Genomic DNA, 21,332 nt, shown 5'->3' on the forward strand with positions numbered 1-21,332 from the left:
GTGGTTAATTAATATTATTTGCTTGCACAAGTGTATGATGTAAAGTTAACAGATGAATAACTATAGTAATGGTGAACAACAACATGGCATGAATTTTATAAGAACATGGGTCTGTACGTAAGAATTTTAAGTCCAGCATTTTACCATAATATAAAAAATGTCTAGGAAAGAGAATCAGGTATGTCTGTTGAGTGCTTAAAATGTACACATCCTTTAGCACCATTATCTCATTTAATTTGCAAGCAATTCTTCAATGTAAGCATCATGGGACACCTATAACATGCAAAGCAGTTTTCATTCATGTCTTCATTGAATCCTCTCAATGAATTTATGAAGAAGGTATTATTTTGGCAAATATACAAATGATAACACTAAAACTCAAAGATATTAGGGAATTTGCTAAATGTTAAACAAGTTCAAAGTGCCAAATTTAGGATTCCAACTTATTTATCTGTTCACCAGAAGAAGTTAAATTTTGAAGTATAACTTATATGTAATATTCACAGGTGTTTTGAAATGGGCATATGAGTTGCTAGTAGCTTAGAATTGCTACAGAAATAAATATTTCCTAAAAAGGATATTTGCAGAGATTTCAAAATAGCCCATGTCATCAATATATCTTAAACATATATAACTCAGCACAAGGGAAATTTGCATGTTTTAATGCTTGGTAAAATAGCAAAGTTTGCTTCTTTTTTTTTTTTTTTTTTTTTTTTTTTGAGATGGAGTTTCACTCTCCTTACCCAGGCTGGAGTGCAATGGCGCGATCTCGGCTCACTGCAACCTCCGCCTCCTGGGTTCAGGCAATTCTCCTGCCTCAACCTCCTGAGTAGCTGGGATTACAGGCACGCGCCACCATGCCCAGCTAATTTTTTGTATTTTGAGTAGAGACGGGGTTTCACCATGTTGACCAGGATGGTCTCGATCTCTTGACCTTGTGATCCACCCGCCTCGGCCTCCCAAAGTGCTGGGATTACAGGCGTGAGCCACCGCGCCCGGCCAAAGTTTGCTTCTTTAGTGAGATGTGTTCTTTAGTTAGTCATGACAGATTTATTAGGAATGGACATTCTCTAAAAGTCATTATGCTTCCTGATTTATTCATTTCTTTTCATCTTAGAGAGATGTGAATTCAACTGGAAATGTGTATAATTGAAACATTAAAGTTGAGCTCTGTCTAAAATGGGATTGAAAGAAAATGGCTTAGACAAACACCAATTACCGAACAGATTCACTTAGAATTTTTGGTTTTGACTGTATTTATAGTCCTTTTCAAAAAGTATGCCAAGCAAAAGCAGGCAAAGAAGCTATGAGTAGACAGATATGCACTTTCAATGTCTAAAATATATGGTTACAAGCATGAGACTGGAGCTAAATGGACCTGGTCGAAGGTCCTAGATCTGTCTGTCACTTACTCATGCATGCTGTAGCCATAGGCACAGATTTCTCTGAGCCCTGGTATCACCATGTTTAGTACTGCCAAAATAATATCTATTTCACAGGGATTTTGTAAGACTTTAATAAAGTAGACATAAATAAATAAATTAAGGCACTGACACATCACTGAGATCTTACTCAATATAGGGAAACTATTTCTATCATTATTGTTTTAAATAATAAATTGTGTTAAGCCATAAAGATGGGTATTTCTCATATATTTTCCACATGTCTCTACATAGATATGTTCTGATAAATTTGATCCAGGAAGAGACACTGAAAAAGATTGAAAAAGACATAAGACTGTCTTTGATGTCCACTTTACTCCAGAGACTTTGGGTATCTTTGGTGCCCAATCCTGGTTTCACCCCCCCTCCCCCAATATGTGTGCCCTCTTTCATCTTCCTCTTCCCAGGCAGCCATCGTCTCAAAGACAGGTCTTCTCTCTTCTCCACTTTTGGGTCTATTGCTAACCTGGTCTCAACTGGCTCTTTCTTCACATTTTTAAAATAATTCACCAACATAATTAACTCTCTGTTGTAAAACCACATTCTAACATTACTTTGTCTTATCTCTGTATTACAAGAAATAAAATTGAATCTTTCGAGAAACAGTTGTATAAAAACTAATTTGTGAACTACTGTCTCTTGCTAAAGAAAGCTGTAGCTAATTAGTGCTCTTCTTACTCATGGTTTTTGTACAAATCATAACTATTTTGATTGTTATGCCTATTGAAAAATGCCTTACTGAAAATAACTTGATAAAAAGAGGAGTTTTTACAGTTATTTCAATGCTAAAGAAAAATAGGGCTATAGATGAGCCTCGAAAAGGCTGGAAGAAGAAACTCAAAGTCAGCAGAGTGCTTTTCTCCTGTCTTGATTAGTTGTTCACATATCTTAATTTTGCACGGGCAAGTCCTGGCATTTGTTAGAGCCCACTGGTATCTCCTTTAAAAAATTGTTTCTCTGATCTACTTTAAAAACAAGCAAACAACAAAAACACCTCAGAGAAGGACCTTGAGAGGAAATCTTGGGTCAGGTAATCCCTCCACCAATCAGCTAGAGCCAGTAAGCCTGGACCATATGATAAAAAAAATAATCTTTTTGCTGGATAAAGAAATGTGGCACATATACACCATGGAATACTATACAGCCATAAAAAAGGATCTGCGCATGACCTTTGTAAGGATATGGATCAATCTGGAGACCATCATTCTCAGCAAACTGACACAAGAACAGAAACCAAACATCACATGCTCGGATGTGGTGGATGTTGAACAATGAGAACACGTGGACACACAGAGGCGGGCATCACACACTGTGGTCTGTTTGGGAGTTGGGAGGGTGGGAAGGGACAACGTGGAGAGAAACACCAGATATAGGTGATAGGGGGATGAAGGCAGCAAGCCGCCTTGCTATGTATGCACCTATGTGACAATTCTGCATGATCTGCACATGTACCCCATAACCTAAAGTACAATTTAAAAAAGGAGTGTAAATTACAAGCAGGTTTATTCAACTTTTTTAAAAAAATACATGACTTTTTATAGAAACTTGAGCAATTTTTCAATAATGCAAGGAAAGGCAGATTTAGGGGTGTGACTTTAAATAAAAACTCTAATAAAACTGAGCCTTTCCATTAAGGTCTTTATTTTTATTTTAGTCTCAACTACGCATGTAACCATTTTAGCTGTATTATTTTAACAAATAGAAATCTGGCCTTACACGATGGCTTTAGAAAAACAGGCTGAAATTATCTTAGTCAACAACATGATCATGACATTGGGCAGCAACTATTTAGATGCTGCTTTTCAAAAACAGCATCTGGACTGAATTCCTGTTTCTCTTTGGCTTGCAAAAATCATTATTTTGCTGCTAAATATAGGCCTATGGATAATACACATTTAGAGTTTTGGTCTTTACCTTATAAGGTAAAAGTAGGTGTGGAACTGTCATAAAATAGATAGTGCTACAAATTCCACTGGCACCAATAACCAGACCCAGCTGTGCATGTGAAACTCCTCAAAGACCAAACTTAAGGCACTGCATGCATTCAGCCAAGACTCATTATTTCTGAGAACATCTCAGAGTTGCCAACAGTTCTATTTCAGCATATTGCAGATATATCAATAAATGCTGTTTTATAAATAGCTTGTTGTATGTACTTCTCAAAAGTGAGTAAGTTACAAACTCAATGTTTCTGACACAATTTCAGTTTCAGGTCTGCACTAATGTGCATGGTTTTTGTCTACTGTTGTGGAAGTTCCTACTGAAACCAACTCTCCATCACAATACTATTGTCTTCCTGAGACCATCATCCAAAGAATTGAGAAATCATACATGCTAATTTTTGGTTCCATATCATAAATATTCATTAATATAAGTAAATATAACTTATATTTAATTAATAAAATATAAGTTAAGAAGAGGTGTTCTGAAGTAATAATTAAAACTTACATAATCACCGACCACTTACCTATGTAACCATCTCTGAAAGTAGCTTATTTGGAGCATACTTCATGCATGTAAGTATATTTTAAGAACTTGTTGAAGGAAAAAAAAAAAAAAAAAAGAACTTGTTGAAATAAATATGTCATCTGAATTTATGTAGCTCTGTACATGATGCAGAATCTGCTGTCTACTAAACTATTTTTTACTGCTTTCAGTTTTCTGGGTTTATTTTCAAGTGCCTATTGTTGAATTGTGACAAAAACCTGGACCATGTTTTTGCAGACCAGTAAACTAACAACTGAGGCAGTCAGTACTGTCCATTTCCCAGTGCTCATATAGTTGATCATCAAAAGAAGGCAATCCAACATAACCACCAATGCCAGTAATTTCATAAACTTAATTTTCAAGCAATGCATAAACATGAGAATTCCATTCAAAACATGAACCCTTGCTAAGAAACTTCATCATGAGGTCTGATGGTGCTCTCCTCTTATTATTTACCTTCCAGAAACCAGAAAATATATTAATTAAAATAATCTCTGACATTTGCTAGACAGTCACTGTATTCCAGGCACTATACTGAATGATTCATAAAAATAACAGAATTTAAATCTCACAGTGAAGACAATATTCTTATTCTTCCTTTAACCAAGAGGTTATACTGAGGTAAAATGATTTACATAAGCTTCTTGGGTAAATACATGCCCAGCAGTCAAAGCTGCTGAAGTGCATGCTCTTCCCTCTTTCCCAGACTCCTTTCCTTGCAAAAGGGCATTATTCTTTTCTGTTTCTTGACCAGAGGTTTAAACGGATGCTGTTAGCAGGAAAGTGTTGGAATAGACACCTGCCATGTATAAATGGGTCTTCAGGACCTGAACAAGCATCTAACCCTCAGAAGAACTAAAAGAGCTGATATTTCATTGATCTAAGATAGACAGATCTTAGTTCGCAAATCTTAATAGCAACTATTAGTCACAGAAGGGAAAATCTATGATAATGTTCTTAGAGGAAAATAAAGGCCACCTGTCTGAAAGAGGACAGAAGTTACATATAAGATCAAGCTGATGCCAACGTAATATTGCGAAATATCAAAGAATATTCTCACGTATGTATAGATGAAAAGGTGCATCTACCATGACCAGACCTTATATGTTTACATTTCCTTCTTCTCCCTATGTCCTAGAGGTGATTATTTGGGAAGATCAAGTCCTGTATATTTTGGTCCTCTTACTTGTATGTTAAGAGGATTTCTAATAATCAGAACAATTCATGGTTTGGGGCCTAAAATATATTTAGTCGTGTCATACAATTGGGAAGTTTGCATGATTATTTCTGTTGTCAGTCACTTCCAGAAATCTGTTGCAACAAGCAGCAGAGTGACAAGTACAGGAAATGAATCACTAACCTTTTGACCTTCATCAACATCTGTACCTAAAATTTATAGCTGATGCAGGTTTAAACAGGACTGAGTTTCTCAACTGAAAATGCCTACTAATGAACTTTGGACAATACTTTATCTTTTCTTGATGGCCTACAACTTAAGTAAATTTAATCACTATAAAAACTAATTTAAAAGTGGAAGGTTGGAAGATGTTTTTGTTATTTTTAAATTAAGCATTAGACATATTTTCAGAAATACTTAGGAAGTTCTTAAATGATTTGCTGAAAATGTCACTAAAACAATGAGATTTTGTCTTTGTTTCTTATCCCTAGAGCAAATGCAGCTTTTCCCCAGAGTAAAGGTAAGAATAGCATTGTTCTCAGACTGGATCTTCTCTTAACTTCAGAGAAGCTGTGTTATGTCTGGAATTCCAAGGGAAAAAGGCCGGTTGTATTTTTCTGGCAAATTCATTGGCATTTAAATATTTCAGATTAAATAACTTAAATATGTTGTTAGGACTAATTTTAAGCCAAACATATTGTTGATGCCTCCAGTGGTAAACATTTTCAGGAAAAAGATTCCTCTTGAGAATGAAGCTCCTTAAAATATCATGTTCTCTAGCTAATTTTACACCAAAAAACACACCATGCACATGAAAAAATATGTACAAATTTTGGTAACAATACTGAAACCACTCTGTGATAAACAAAGGGAATGAAATATTTCCTCAGTGTACCTCTTAGTGGTAAATCAAAACCAACAAATATCAGGTAACTTGCATCTTGATATAAGATAGTAGCTAACAGTACAGTTGTCAAATATGATGATAATATAGTAAAATATGATAGTAAGCTCCCCACTCATATAATAAAAGTGATATCTTACTTAGCCCTCTAAATTTTTATAAAAGATTAATCACTTGTCTAATTTGCTTGTATAGAAATGATTAAATAGACCTGTATTAGTCTGTTCTCACACTGCTAATAAAGACATATGCAAAACTGGATAATTTATAAAGGAAAGAGGTTTAATTGATTCACAGATCCACATAGCTGGGGAAGCCTGACAATCATGGCAGAAGGCAAAGAAGGAGCAAAGTCACTTCTTACGTGGCAGCAGGCAAGAGAGCTTGTGTAGGGGAACTCCCATTTATAAAACCATCAGATCTCATGACACTTATTATCATGAGAACAGCATGGAAAAAACCTACCCCCATGATTCAATGACCTCTCACCAGGTACCTCCCATGACATGGGAATTATAATTAATGGTAAGATTTGGGTGGGGACAGAGCCAAACCTTATCAATACCTGAGTAATAATAATGCTTTTTTTATAAATATTTGACTCTATCATAATCTATGGATCATTCATTGTGAATATGTAGATTGATTAATGGATAAAGATACTGGTAGAACAGAAATTGTGACAATCTAAATGTGCTACAGCTCTTGCTCTGTATAAATTTAATGCAAACATCCCAGTAATGATAATTATTCACTCATGTTTTCAACTAGTTTGGAATTATAAAAATATGAATACATCTATATCAGTTTCCTGATTGTCAAATTCCCCTAAATATCAGACCTACTTTCTTCCCAAATTGTCAAAAAAATGAGAATTTGTCTTACATTTATCATGAATAGCCAACTATATTCTAGTTCCTAGACACAGACTTCCTCAACCTTCACACCTCCAGATGGGTCAGGTTGTACACTTCTTATGCAATTTCAGGCAAGCCCAGTCACTATATTAATCTAAAAAAGGCAGGATATATTTCAATAGCCCAGCCCTCAACCTGTCTCAACTTTGGATTCTCTGAACTTACTCAAGCTCCCAGATCCAGGACCTGAGGGCTCAATGACCCCACAGTGATGCTTGAATCTCAGGCTTCTACTATGAGAAGTAGAGAACTAGACAATTAACAACAACCTCTCTATTGAAGATAAATAGATAGAGACATATTTATCTTATATACTGATATTTTTTGGCTCTGTGTCCCCACTCAAATCTCATCTTGAACTGTACTTGCATAATTCTCATGTTGTTGGAGGTACTTGGTGGGAAATAATTTGAATCTTGGGGGCAGTTTTCCTCATACTGTTCTCGTGGTAATGAATAAGTCTCACAAGATCTGATGGTTTTATCGCGTGTTTCTGTTTTCGAAAATTCCTCATGTTCTCTTGCCACCTCCATGTAAGATGTGCCTTTTGTCTTCCTCCATGATTCTGAAGCCTCCCCAGCCATGTAGAACTGTAAGTCCAATTAAACCTCCTTTTCTTCTCAGTCTCAGTATGTCTTTATCAGCAGCATGAAAATGGACTCATGGTAAATTGTTACCAGTATTGTGGGGCATTGCTAAAAAGATAGCCAGAAATATGAAGTGACTTTGGAACTAGGTAACAGGCAGAGGAAGAAGAGTTTAGAGCACTCAGAAGAAGACAGGAAAATGTGAGAAACTTTGGAATTGTCTAGAGACTTGTTGAATGGCTTTGACAAAAATGTTGATAGTGATATGAACAATAAGGTCCAGTCTGAGGTGATGTCAGATGGAGATGAGGAACTTGCTGGGAACGGCAGCAAAGGTGACTCTTGTTATGTTTTAGCAAAGAAACTGGCAGCATTTTGCCCCTGCCCTACAGATACGTAAACTTTAAACTTGAGAGAGATGATTTAGGGTATCTGGAAGAAGAAATTTCTAAGCAGCAAAGCATTGAAAAGGTGACTTGGGTGCTGTTGAAAGTATTCCTTTTTAAAATAAAAACAGAGCATAAAAGTTCATAAAATTTTCAGCCTGATGCAGTAGAAAAGAAAAACTCATTTTCTTTCTCCTCCATTTTTTGAAAAGACATTCAAGCCAGCTCCAGAAATTGGCATAAGTAGCAAGGAGCCTAATGTTAATTCAGAAGACCATGGGGAGACCATGTCTCCAGGCCATGTCAGAGACCTTTACAGCAGCCCCTCCCTTCCAGGCTCAGAGGCCCAGGAGGAAAAAGTGGTTTTGTGGGCCAGGCCCAGGGTCCCCATTCTGTGTGCAGCCTAGAGAATTGGTGCCCTGTGTCCTAGCTGTTCTAGCCATGGCTGAAAGGGGCCAACATACAGCTCAGGCTATAGTATCAGAGGATGGAAGCCCCACACCTTGACAGTTTTGATGAAGTGTTAATCCTGCAGGTGCACAGAAGTCAAGAATTGAGGTTTGGAAACCTCTACCTAGATTTCAGAAGATGCATGAAAACATCTGAATACTGGCAAAAGTTTGCTAGAACCTCTTCTAGGGCAGTTCAGAAGGGAAATATGGGGTCAGAGCCCCCACAGAGAGTTCCTACTAGGCTCTGCCTAGTGGAGCTGTGAGAAGAGGGCCACCATCCTCCAGACCCTAGAATGGTAGATCTACCAACAGCTTGCTCTCTGCACCTGGAAAAGACACAGACACTTAATGCCAGCCCATGAAAGCAGCCAGGAGGGACACTGCACCCTGCAAAGCCACAGAGGCAGAGCTGCACAAGACCATGGGAACCCACCTCTTGCCTCAGCATGACCCAGTTGCGAGACATGGCATCAAAAGACATCATTTTGGAGCTTTAAGATTTGACTGCCCTGCTGGATTTCTGACTTGTATGGGTCCAGAAGCTCCTTTGTTTTGGCCAATTTCCCCATTTAGAATGGCTGCATTTATCCAATCCCTTTACTCCCAATGTATCTGGGAAGTAACTATCTTGCTTTTAATTTACAAGTTTATAGGTGGAAGGAACTTGCCTTGTCTCAGATGAGACTTCAGATTGTACACATTTGAGTTAATGCTGAAATGAGTTAGGACTTTGGGGGACTACTGGGAAGGCATGATTGGTTTTGAAATGTGAGGATATGAGATTTGGAGGGCCAGGGGCAGAATGATATGGTTTGGCCCTGTGTCCCCATGCAAATTTCATCTTGAATTGTACTCTCATAATTCCCACATGTTGTGGGAGGAACATGGTGGGAGACAATTTGAATCTTGGGGGTGGTTTCTCCATGCTGTTCTCATGGTAGTTAGTGAATACGTCTCAAGATTTGATGGTTTAATTAGGGGTTTCCACTTTTGCGGAACTAACTAACTCACTTCCTCTTGCCACCACCGTATAAGAAGTTCCTTTCTCCTCCCGTCATGATTCTGAGGCCTCCCCAGCCATGTGTATCTGTAAGTCTAATTAAATCTTATTTTCTTACCAGTCTAAGGTATGTCTTCATCAGCAGTGTGAAAATGGACTAATATATACATACATACATACATACACACACATATATATATATATACTCATATGTCTTATAATCTGCTTGAATCCATCAGAGTTAACAGGTAATGAAAAATAATTAGGCCAAGTTCTCAGAGAATTAAGAAGTTCAGAAAAATAAGTTTGTGGTCACTTTTGCTGTCCCTGGGCATTTATCAGTCTAGTTCTAGGGAAACACAGGCTTTTTTCTAGCCTTGTAGACTTTAAAACATAAACAACATAATTGTCAAATGGTGTAACTGCTACAAAAAACATTATGGCTGTTCCACAAAAAATTAAAAATAGAACTACCACATGATCCAGCAATCCTACTTCTGGGTATAAAGAGAAAATAATTAAAAGCAGGCTCTTGAAGAGGTATTTGCACATTATGATCATGGCAGCACCAATCACAATAGCCAAGAGGTAGAAATAGCCCAAACATTATGCATAGATGAATACACAAATAAATGTAATATATACAAACAGTGAGATAATATTTAGCCTTAAAAATAATATAATTTAGCCTGTCATATGCTATAGCATTGATGAACCTTGAGATCATTAAGCTAAATAAAATAAGCCAGTCACAAAAAGACAAGCACAGTATGATTCCATTTGTTTGAGGTCTCTAAAGTAGTCAGATTCATAGAAACAGAAATCAAAACCGTGGTTGCTAGAGGTTGGGTGGAGGAAGAAATGGGGAGTTGCTCTTTGTGTTTTAGTCTGTTTTCAGGCTTCTGATAAAGATATACCTGAGACTGGGCAATTTACAAAAGAAAGAAGTTGATTGTACTTACAACTAACTGCTAATGGCTGGGGAGGCCTCACAATCATGGTGGAAGCAAGGAGGAGCAAGTCACATCTTAGGTGGCTGGCAGCAGGCAAAAAGACAGCATGCGCAGGGCAACTCCCGTTAGTAAAACTTTTCCTTAATTACCTCTCTCTTATTTCCCAGTAAATAGGTAAATCCCCAAGTTTCTCTTTCTTTTTGCTTTCTAACCTATTTTGGCTATGTCACATCTCTTTGGACACTTCATTCAGGTATCAAAGAATGGAAACAAGGAAAGGTGAAAATTAAAACAATTAGAGTCACAGAAAATACATAAGCTCATTATAGATTATATTGAATATGAAATAACAACTCCCCAAAGAATGCCTTACACATGATAAGACTGTTCTGATATACAGTAACGATGGTGTTTTTCCATGACTGAATGGCCTAAGAATAATTTACATAAACACAGTGTGCATTGACAAACCAAGACAGCACAGATCAGACTGCCTTCTTAGATTACAGTTTCTAATATCTTTCCAAAGTTGTTGGAAAAGTTCTGTGGAAAGTTTTAAGGAGTTTGTAGACCAGGTTACACTCATTTTTGTTTTACTGAGATTGGTGTAAAAAAAAGTGTCAAAGAAAGGACTATAAAAATTACTTAAGTTATAAGCAGAAGAGTGAATTATTGTCTTTTAATTAAAGTAGATCATAGCCTGAAATTGCTGAACATGTTGTTTTTCTCAGGCAGAAAACAAAGAGTATATCCTATATGTTTCTCATATTTTCTATAAGCAGGAAAGAATGATGTCTTATTTCTAGTTACATTAAACCTATCAAATTTTAATTACATTGGGGAATGGAGTGTAATTTGGCATCATTAAGCAATCACTGATAATGTTTCAAATCTCGAGATTCTCTCATTTAATCACACCTCTAATTTATGAGTGACATTTTAGTTATAGAAGCTGATAAGATGTATAAAATAAGTTGATACACAGAAATAGCGTCTTAATGAGAGTTTTAACAGGAATAATGTCCAAATCCAAAATATTCAGATTTTGCCACTTGTAAAGAATAAACAAATTTTCAAAGAGCTCCTTAGGTATGGATCACAGGGTTGCAAACATTTGGGAGCAAAACTCTTCAAGCTGCAGTTAAGCCCTGTCCATTTAACTGTACATGTGTTATACTTAATTTTTAAAAAATTCTTAACCATAGATCCGGATAGCTACAGTCACTTAATATAAAAGGAAATTCAAGAAATAGAAATTCTCATGCTGTTTCTTATTGATTTTTGCAGTCACTTTAAAACTTTTTTATTCACTTACTTCAACCACTATTTGATCATTGCATCTGGTCCCAGAGGAATATGTGGAAAACCTATTGAACCAACTCTTTCCGCGTTTTTCAACACCTTGTCTCTCAGCATTCATGATTTAGAGAGTTCAAGGTAGGTTTTGAAGGGCACCTTCATATCAAGAGGATTACATGAAAGTACTAACTTTGTTGTGTGGCTAAAAGGGCTTTTCTTTGTTCTGTTACCAGGGGAAAAGGTTTATTTTGGGGATGCTCCCCATGGCAAACCTCTTTGAGGAATGAATTCTGAATTGCATTCAACACTGTCTTCAGGAACTTCTAGTTAAAGCATTTAAAAGAGACACTGGGACATTGCCCATCATCAACTTTCTAACTTTGAGAAGTGATCTTAGCACATCCGGAATTTTGATAGATTCCCTAGACACTGCATAAATGTGTCTCTCAAAAAGCAACTTTGTAAAAGATTCCTTATTTACCTAACCAAAAAAGAAAAAAAAAAAACTCTCATATATGCAAAATTAGTTCACACCCAAGTTTGCAGGTAAGAATTCTTAAAATTCGATACAACATTTTGCTCATGTATAGAAATGAAATTTACATAGTACTTAGCTACCAGTGAATTTATAAATAAAATTTATCAATAAAAGATTTTAAGTAATAAGATGAAAAATAAACTGTATCCATAGCAGTACTTCTCAAGGCATGAGTAATGAAAGTAACAAGAAAAAAAAACATGGCCTAAAATCTGTTTCTACTTTTCTGCACTTTAAGCCACTCCTACGGGGGCAGTTTGTAAGTCAGACTGATTTTTTGAGCAAGAAGTAATTTTAATCCTTTTGTTCCATTTTACAAAAGGGAAAACTGACACCCAGTCATTTATGAAGATCAACGAACAATTCTTTACATTTCACACGGTTGTCTTTACATTTTAAGGTGAAATCGTTAATGTTAAACTTCAATTGCATATTACTGATGTCTGAAACACTGTTTTCTCCAAATAAGAAAAAAATTTCTGTTTAGGCTTTCTGTAATTTCAATAAGAAGAAGCATAGTCGGTGTAACCAGATAGACACGAATCAAAATCCTAGCTCCAAATCCTGGTACCACAACTAACTAGCCACATGACCTTGAGTGAATTACCAAGACTCAGTTTCACTACCTATAAAATCATGGAAAATAATACCGAGCTAGAAGACAGCCATCAGGGGGTAAATGAGGTACTGTGAAAAGGTGCGCAATACAGGCGGCAGACCCTGTAAGGAGTACCTGATACTGTGTTTTAAAGTCCAAATGAGGAATATATATATTTACTTTAAAATTGTTTGACCTTGTTCTTGAGCCCTGTGATCACAGTTAATAAAATATAACTAAATACTTTAAAATATCATTATCAATCTATAAAAAATATTTTTTTAATTATACTTTAAGTTCTTGGGTACATATGCAGATCTTGAAGGATTGTTACATAGATACACACATGCCGTGGTGGTTTGCTGACTCCATCCCCCCATCACCTACATCATGCATTTCTCTCTCTGTTATTCCTCCCCAACCTCCCATCCCCCGCTATCCCTCCCCTAGCCGGCAACCCCCCAATAGACCCCAGTGTGTGATGTTCCCTTCCCTGTGCCCATGTGTTCTCATAGTTCAACTCCCACTTATGAATGAGAACACAAAACGTCTGGTTTTCTGTTCTTGTGTCAGTTTGCTGAGAATAATGGTTTCCAGATTCATCCATATCCCTACAAAGGACATGAATTCATCCTTTTTTATGGTTGCACAGTATTCCATGGTGTATATGTGCCACATTTTCTTTATACAGTCTATTATTGATAGGCATTTGGGTTGGTTCCAGGTCTTCACTATTACAAACAGTGCTGCAATGAACATACATGTGCATGTGTCTTTATAACAGAACGATTTATAAGTCTTTGGGTATATACCCAGTAATGGGATTGCTGGGTCAAATGGAATTTCTATTTCTAGATCCTTGAGGAATTGCCACACTGTCTTCCTCAATGATTGAATTAATTTACACTCCCACCAAAAGTGCAAAAGTGTTCCTATTTCTCCACATCCTCTCCAGCATCTACTGTCTCCAGATTTTTTAATGATCGCCATTCTAACTGGCATGAGATGGTATCTCAATGTGGTTTTGATTTGCATTTCTCTAATGACCAGTGATGATGAGCATTTTTTTCATAGGTTTGTTGGCCTCATAAAAGTCTTCTTGAGCTCCTTTTCTAGCAGGTAGTGGGATGGTGCAGAAAGAACATAGAACTTATTCAAGTCCTTGTCCTGAAATAGAAATTAAGTCACAAGAAATCAATAGTGACCCATAGAAGTCTCTTATGAGATCAAGTGCTAAATTGTGGTTAACAGTCCAAAGTGAGGATTAGAGCAGACTTCCAGGACTCAGTGGAAGAAATATGAATGAAGAAGAGATGAAGATGACAGGGACAGTGCGGAGGGAGGAAAGTCACCCCACAGGAGCCCTAGGCATGAACCCAAGAAAGCTTGTATAAGAAGGGCAGAATCAACACTGGGTGGAGTCAACTAAGCAAATACTCCTATTCCAAAGCATCCATATAATTCCTTATTCAGACAACATTGTATATTGTTACTTGGCTCAGCTACAAAGCAACTGAATGGTTTTTTTTGTTTGTTTGTTTTGTTTTTTTTTTTTTGAGATGGAGTTTCTCTCTTGTTACCCAGGTTGGAGTGCAATGGCGTGATCTCGGCTCACCGCAACCTCCGCCTCCTGGGTTCAGGCAATTCTCCTGCCTCAGCCTCTCGAGTAGCTGGGATTACAGGCACGTGCCACCATGCCCAGCAAATTTTTTTTTTTTTTTTTTTTTTTTAGTACAGACGGGGCTTCACCTTGTTGACCAGGTTGGTCTCGATCTCTCGACCTCGTGATCCACCCGTCTCGGCCTCCCAAAGTGCTGAGATTACAAGCGCAACTGAATGTTGACCTCATTTTTACGAGACAGGGAGGATAAGACTGTAATTAAAAATAGCCAGATTTGGAATTAGCACTCACAACCCTAGGCCATATTTCTCATTCCTTTAGCCTTACTCTGTAACTATGTTGCTAACCATATTTCACACTTAAAGTTCACCTTTTTAAATAGAAACTGATTTTCTAACTTCCACTGTCCCAGAAAGCATTGCCTAAGGGCCAAAAATCCAAGGTTCTTGTCCCATCTATGCCATTAACTAACATGAAGCCAAAAATGAGCCGCCTGGTCTCTGGGCAAAACTGCTAGACGGAACGGTTGCTTCTGGGTTCGAAGTTTCTCAGACCCACCAGGGATTTTGCTGACTGGAGGACGGCTCAGTACTCTCCAGTGCATCTCCAAGCCTAACTTCCTGACCTCTTTTACACAATCTCTGGGCAAAACTACCATCACTGTAATCCTCCTCTCTGCCGTAAACATGGAGCTCAAGAATGGATAGGAAAGCTTTATTGTATTGCTCTGTCTGGTAAAAAAAAAATCATGTTGAATTTGCATGGCATCTTTCTGATTATTTTCAAGTCTCCTATAAACATCAAGTCTCTCACAGGTACAGCGTAAAAATCCCTGAGATCGCCCAAAACTGACACTGCGGCAGGTAGAGAGAAGAGCTGTCCTAGGGAAAATGAGGAGGACTTATCCTCTCTCGGGGCAGTGAGAGGGTCTGGGAAGAAAAGATCGAGCTGTTCCCTTTGGGGGTCAATGTGGGCTTGAAATGAAACCAGGGCAAAATGAAGCAAAGCAAAGAGCAGCGCCCACAAACCAATCTTAACTATCACAGCGGTGGAACATTTTCCTGAAAGAAAAGTCACACTTGGCATTAAAAGTTCAATTAACACGTTCCATGCAGAGCCTAGTTCTAATCGGGAGCTCCAGAGTGTCACCTGGTACGTGATGACTTGCCCTTGATTTAAGTTCATTTGAAGAGCGTAGAACTAACAAATAAACAGCCTCTTGGGACGTGTCCCTGGCCAAGGACTACCCCCTCCCTCGGGCAGCTAATAGTGATGCTGTCCAGGCATCGCCCAAAGAGAAAGGTTGCAGTGGGGTCGGAAGGCGTGGGAGGAGTCTGGCGGTGATCTATGAGGAAGGGATGAATGAATAAAAGTACTTGTCTGAGAGCAGCAGAGACGCCGCGCAAGCAGTGGAGGCTACATTGTTTGGTATTCTCTTGGCGTTTCGTCAGAGCCAGACCCGCCAGCAGCTCAGGGTAGGCGTGCTCCTCATCCAGAGCAGACTGGAACCCCGCTGGGCTCCGCGTCCCGGGAGTGGTCGCCGCTCTTCGCTCAGCGTCTCGTTTGTTAGATCCGAGAGGTAAACATTTGGGCGTGGTGTTGAATTAAAATAATTGATTAAACCTTATCCTGGTGCTTCGATTTGACTTACTAGTTTGGGATTTTTTTTTTTAATAAAAATAAAAGTAAAGCTTATAAACAGGGCAAATTAAAATGAGGTTGGGGTAAACAAAGGAGCCCGAGTTTGAAGCCACTTGGAAGCAACAGTGGTTTCCAAGCTCCTGCTGACTCGAGAAGTCTCTGCGAGTTTCCGAATCCCCCTGTGCACTCCTGGGAGCGCCGGCGGAGCTGCGGCGCAGCCAGCATGAGAGCAGCGGCAGGAGGAGTCTTTCAAGTTCAGTCGCGGGGTACAGGGGTTCCCCCGCGAGGCAAAACGCAGAGGTTGACACAAACCCTTGGCCTCTAGGTGTTTTAATTCCGCAGTTCCCACACACGCTTAACTAAGGCGCGTCTGTCTTCCCCCGGACAAAGTTCTGAAGGAGTTCAGAGCTTGCCTTGGACTCTCATCATTCCCTCCCTGGCACACCCCTTCCAGAACGCCCCGCCCCACTGCATATGATTTACACCCCCAGCCCCCCCCCCCCCGCCCCGCCAAGCGGAGGAAGAAAAACGGAGAGAGGACATCAGAAAGGAGTTCAGACCCGCGCTGGCGAGTCACGCGCGCCAAGTTCCCCAGTGGCGCGCAAACTTGAGTTACTTTTGCTCGAGGTTACTGGCAAAGAGGCAGCGCATGGTATGGTGCTAGCATTTTCAGAAACGTAGCTCGGGTAGCTGACCCCAGTGTCCTGTCTTCCCTCTCCTGCTTGTCTGCAGGCTCTGAAACTGCGGAGCGGCCACTGGACGCCTACTGGAGCAGGCAGCAGCATGCAGCCACCGCCAAGTCTGTGCGGACGCGCCCTGGTGGCACTGGTTCTCCTTTGCGGTGTGTCGCGGGTCTGGGGAGAGGAGAAAGGCTTCCCGCCTGCCAGGGCTACTCTGCTTCTGCAAACCGCGGAGATAATGACACCACCCACTAAGATCTTCCGGCCCAGGGGTACCAACGTCAGTCAGGCGCAGTCGTTTGCACCTGCGGAGGTGCCTAAAGGAGGGAGGACGGCGGGATCTCCGCCACGCACCAACTCCCCTCCCCAGTGCCAAGGACACATCGAGATCAAGGAGACTTTCAAATACATCAACACGGTCGTGTCCTGCCTTGTGTTCGTGCTGGGCATCATCGGGAACTCCACACTGTTGAGAATTATCTACAAGAACAAGTGCATGCGAAACGGTCCCAACATCTTGATCGCCAGCTTGGCTCTGGGAGACCTGCTGCACATCATCATTGACATCCCTATCAATGTCTACAAGGTAAAGGGCGCCTGCTAATATCACGCCGGGCTTGAGAAAGGGGGCCCGCGGGGCTGGAGATGGGGAGATGAGAAAGCTTTTAGAGGTAGTTTCCTTTTAGCTCCCTCTGAAAACTCTGCCCCTCCTAAAAGTCAGTAATCATTGGAACAAAATTCCATTTGGTTCTGTCCACTCATAAAAGTCAGTAACCATTGGAATCAAATTCCATTCAGGTCTTCAGTAGCCTAGGACAAGTGTAGTCCCCAGTCTAGCCGCGTTAGTATCACTTTGGGAACTTCTTGTATATGAAGATTTTTCTGGCCTTACCCTTTTCTGGTCTCAGAACTACTGAATCAGACACTCTGGAGTGGAGCACAGTAATTTGCATTTTAACAAGGTTGTTATGTTCTTATGATGAACTGTAAAGTTTGAGAACCACTAGCCCTGAAGGATATAGTTCCAAGGTGCAGCTGATGGGGTACATCCTCTACTCAAAAGTGTGTGGTCCACGGACAGGCAGCATTGACATCACCTGAGAGAGTTTGCAAGGCTACCCCAGACTTACTAAATTAGAATCTGCATCTTAAGATGTTTGGGTGATTCATATGCCCACTAACTTTGGGAAGCGCTCCTTGGAAGACTCTGAAAGTAGCGGGTACAAAGTAGGTTTTTAGGAAACAAATGGCCTGGAAGAAAAAGATCCAGACTGTTGAGCCTGCTGTGAGTGACTATAGTTGCTCTTTATTAAATATCAACAGTGGGCCAAGGACTGGGTGAGATGTGTTACTTCCTTTATTCCTTCCAGCAACCCACAAGTAGATACTACAATCATGTTACAGATGACTAGTAGGATGCTCAAAGTAAATGAGTGAGAGATGGAGCTGGGGATCAGACCCAAATCTGTCAGGTTCCAAAGTGCAAGCCATATGACGGCACCCCATACTCCTCGGTCATGGACAAGATCAAGGAGTACTCAAAGTCTGTAAGGGTTTCAGTAGTTAGCATTATTGTGTGATTATCATGGGCGTCACTAGAAACAAAGAACCAGGTTGCTTCAGGTTGCTTTGGAACTCCAGACACATCCCAGCACCTCTGGGCCTCAGTTACCTCAATTTCTCAGTAAGGCTGCTTGCTATTGCCCACCTACTGAGGTTTTATGGTGCTAAAAAAAAAAAAAAGTAGTCTAAGTAAAACAGTTGGAAAACTTCAGACATATGAAAATATTTAAAACTCTCCCAGCAGTAGCAGCAGCAATAAAAAGTTGCACATAAAAACACAATCACATTGTAAGGAAATGGAATTGGGCTTTGCAGATTTATCTATAGCTAGCCCTGGCTTCAGTACAAGGGGGAAAAAATTGGAATGTAAAGTTGGGAAATGTTGTAGGGGATGCTTTGACGTATTGGCAGGAGTAGTTACCACAAGGCATGCGTGTAAATTTCCCTTCGTGAATCTCTAAAAATCCTAACTATATTTTAAGGGGAATTCCAAATATTTCTGAGGCTTAGAGATGAGGATTGGATAAGGATCTAGTTTTCTCTAAAGGGAATTACTCCCAGAAATGGGGGAATCAACTGGAGAAATCCTAAAATGCTGTGTGACAATTGATTCTGATGAACTGTGAGGATTTACTTGGCATGGGCTGAAATTAGATCTCTAAATGCAGTCACAACTCCATTAGACCCAGAAGCAACTCTACTTTAAAATATCCCACATAATAAGTCTTGCCATTCTAATTTGGCAAAGGAATTTCAGTTCAATTCATCAAAACTGAATTGAGAACTTTTCAGTACAAGGTGTTATGGTGAATTTGAAAATAAATCTAACAAGATCTCTTTCCAAAGGGAGATTACAATCTAGTTTTTCTAGGTTGGCACAGAATTTTATGAAAGTTCTATTTGGGGGGTCAGGAAACCCCACATGTCTAACTCAGTTAGAAACCTTTCTAAATCAGACAGTAGCTCAAGTGCTGTTTAGAAGATGGGATTGAGAAGATTTTTTTGGTTTTAGTGTTGCCTTCGGGACAGATATAAATCAGCTTTTCTAGAACTATTTTATTTCCTCTGTTTGGTTAAATTAGTATTTGTGATAAACCAGAAAATATCTGACTCCCAAGAGGAATGCAGTTTCCCTTTCATTTCAAACTCCTTTATTATTTCCCTAAGAAATTCCATTCTTTTCCCTAAAGCCATCCAGTCTTAACATGACTGTGTTTTTACTTCTGAAATAAACTAATGAGCCATTACAACTCTGTCCATCTAGTAATCTATATTGGTCATAAACACATTCATCACATTAGGTCCCATCACTAAGGTCACCATTATTGAATCCTACCTTGTGGGCTTAGGTTTAGCTTGAGACACAATATCATAATGGCCACCATTTGTGATGTTGGGCACTTGGTTTATTTCATTAAATCACTAATGTAGAGGAGGTACTGCTGTCATCCCTGTTTTAGATCTAGGGAAACCACGTGTCAGAGAGGTGAAGAAGTTACTTGCCTAAAGTCATACAACTTACAAAATGATTAAACTGGGGCTTGAACCCAGACCATCTAGCCCAACACCCTGTGGTCCACCCAATCCCACTGCACTAAGTGTGCTCAAGCACTGCATGGCTGTCTCCAACCGTGAGTATGTTTTAGGACCTCATTTGAGAGCATTGGTGGAATTATGGCAAATAATACTGCACCCCAGAGTAGAATACTTCGTAACTTCGTAAACATTTTCAGAAGTTAATGTGAGTCAGGATTACTGCCCCTTGAAATCCCCATCAGCTGGTCTGTAGTGTGTAATATATCAACGGAAGTTATTCTAAAGGCTTGATTTACCAAAATGTCTAAACTAGAACTAGTTAAAAGCCATTTATTTTCCTAAATAATTGTGGCACCGTAGCTTTGTTAATGCATTTAGAATTTCAGAGTGGCCATATATAATCATTCAGAAAAAAGTAATTTAAATGAGTTACGAAGGCTATTTAATATACCCTAAAATGAGAGGCTTGAATCTAAACCAGTTATTTCTAATTTTTTTGGTGGGGTGTTATAACTCTATTTGAGAATTCAATATGCACAATTTCTGGGGGTTTCTGAAATTCTCCAACCGTCCTATTGACACACTAAGGGACTAGAGCTCCAGAAATGTCCATTTGAATCTATTCTATTAATCTGGAGTTTAATAAATACAGGGTTCAGTAAAGTTGACAAATCACAAAATGTCATAGCTCTTGCTGGAAGCTACAGTCTTCAGGCTGTGGAACGGGTGGGACTTTATCTAGAGTTGCTGCAGTGAGAAGCTGAAAAGCCTTGGGAAACATGTCTGATCTGCCTAGACTTCCTTAAGGAGCTGGGTCCCTGGAAACTTTTAGGTAGAATCAGACCACTCTTGCAGGTCTCCTGTGTTGTGGGGGAAGTCCTGTGTTGAAGGCTAGGGAAGTGTCTGAGGACGCTTAGCAGATTGAGGCTGCTGAAGCACTTCGAACTCATGGAAACATGCAGAAAATAATGAGACTAGCTTACCCTTCTCATAGGCACACACTAGGGCTATGCCTACATTACACAACACCATCCAGATGAACAATGAAAATTTCAAGCATCCAAAGGAAATATTTATTTAAATATATACACGCATATATATTTAAATAAATATATATATATACATTAAAATGTTAAGTTTTATAAGAATGCATACATTAAATGTACATACATTAAAATGTTAAGTTTTACAAGATTTATAGATATATAAGTAAAAAGATGAATGTCACTTGGCACAGGGCCTGGCATATAAGCAAACAATAAATGTTATTAAAATGTGTGACTATATGTGCATTTTGAGTATTTGTTTTCCAGACTGTCACAACAAACATGACTACAAATAACATGTTTGTACATGTGACTTTGCACACATGTGTGACTACATCTAAAGGGCAAATTTTTATAACTAAAATTATTAAATCAAAATGTGTGTGCATTGTAACCTTGATAGATATTCCTGTATTGTGCTTCAAAGTTATTCTTGTACTCTTGGTTTTAATCACTACTTCATATAATATCTCAATATGGATATAAATACATATTAATGTCTATC

General features: G+C 39.1%; 1 protein-coding gene across 3 annotated transcripts in view; it reads left to right on the forward strand.

Moving 5' to 3' along the window:
• The window catches only part of EDNRB (endothelin receptor type B), a 155,569-nt gene that overhangs the window by 115,638 nt on the left and 18,599 nt on the right, over positions 1–21,332 (forward strand). The window contains exons 1-2 of one of the 3 annotated variants that reach the window (XM_078340517.1): positions 15,756–15,940; positions 16,735–17,268. In XM_078340517.1, coding sequence (XP_078196643.1) covers positions 16,786–17,268 — 483 coding nt within the window. In that variant the 5' untranslated portion in view covers positions 15,756–15,940; positions 16,735–16,785. Of the gene's footprint in view, positions 1–15,755; positions 15,941–16,554; positions 17,269–21,332 lie in introns of those variants that run through there. The other 2 variants (XM_078340571.1, XM_003731921.6) reach the window with 2 other exon arrangements.

The sequence above is a fragment of the Callithrix jacchus genome, chromosome 1 (assembly GCF_049354715.1).
Source record: "Callithrix jacchus isolate 240 chromosome 1, calJac240_pri, whole genome shotgun sequence".
NCBI lineage: Eukaryota > Metazoa > Chordata > Mammalia > Primates > Cebidae > Callithrix > Callithrix jacchus.